The sequence below is a fragment of the Chaetura pelagica genome, unplaced genomic scaffold (assembly GCF_000747805.2).
Source record: "Chaetura pelagica isolate M959 unplaced genomic scaffold, ChaPel_1.0 scaffold1153, whole genome shotgun sequence".
NCBI classification, from domain to species: Eukaryota; Metazoa; Chordata; class Aves; order Apodiformes; family Apodidae; genus Chaetura; species Chaetura pelagica.
The window spans coordinates 16,023-16,572 of record NW_009952824.1 but is presented as its reverse complement, the minus strand read 5'-3'; the positions used below and the strand labels follow the sequence as shown (position 1 = coordinate 16,572).

At 64.5% G+C, this 550-nt stretch overlaps 1 protein-coding gene across 1 annotated transcript in view; it reads left to right on the top strand.

Annotated features, from left to right (window-relative positions):
- The window catches only part of ASAP3 (ArfGAP with SH3 domain, ankyrin repeat and PH domain 3), a gene marked incomplete at its 3' end in the record, with an annotated part of 16,051 nt that overhangs the window by 2,950 nt on the left and 12,551 nt on the right, over positions 1-550 (top strand). The window contains exon 3 of the mRNA XM_009995145.1: positions 107-181. Coding sequence (XP_009993447.1) covers positions 107-181 — 75 coding nt within the window. The remainder of the gene's footprint in view (positions 1-106; positions 182-550) is intronic.

Below are 550 nucleotides of genomic sequence, written 5' to 3'. Positions count from 1 at the left end.
GGGGGGGGGGGGGGTGTGACACCCCCAGAAGGACTGGGGGTTCTGGCTCCCCCAAGGTGGGGACTCCCCTTGCCCCGTGGGGTGACCCCAGCTGTGTCCTTGGCAGGTGCAGAACCTGAACAACATCGTGTCCTTCCCCCTGGACAGCCTGCTGAAGGGGCAGCTGAAGGATGGGCGCCTGGTGAGTCCCCCCCTGCCCTGTCCCCACTGGGGTTGGGGACAGATTGGGAGTGACATCCTTGTTATGGGCTCAGCTGGTGGCTCTGGGCAGGAGAAGGGCAGAGCAAGTGCTGGGGGCAGCAGTGAGGGTTGGGGGTGAGAGGAGTGAGGGGCTTCAGGAAAGCTGGGGAGGGGCTTGGGACAAGGGCAGGGAGGGAGAGGACAAGGGGGGATGGATGAAAACTGGGAGAGGGGAGACTGAGGTTGGACGTGAGGAGGGAATTGTTGGGTGTGAGGGTGGTGAGAGCCTGGCCCAGGTTGCCCAGGGAAGCTGTGGCTGCCCCATCCCTGGCAGTGTTGAAGGGCAGGTTGGATGGGGCTTGGAGCAGCC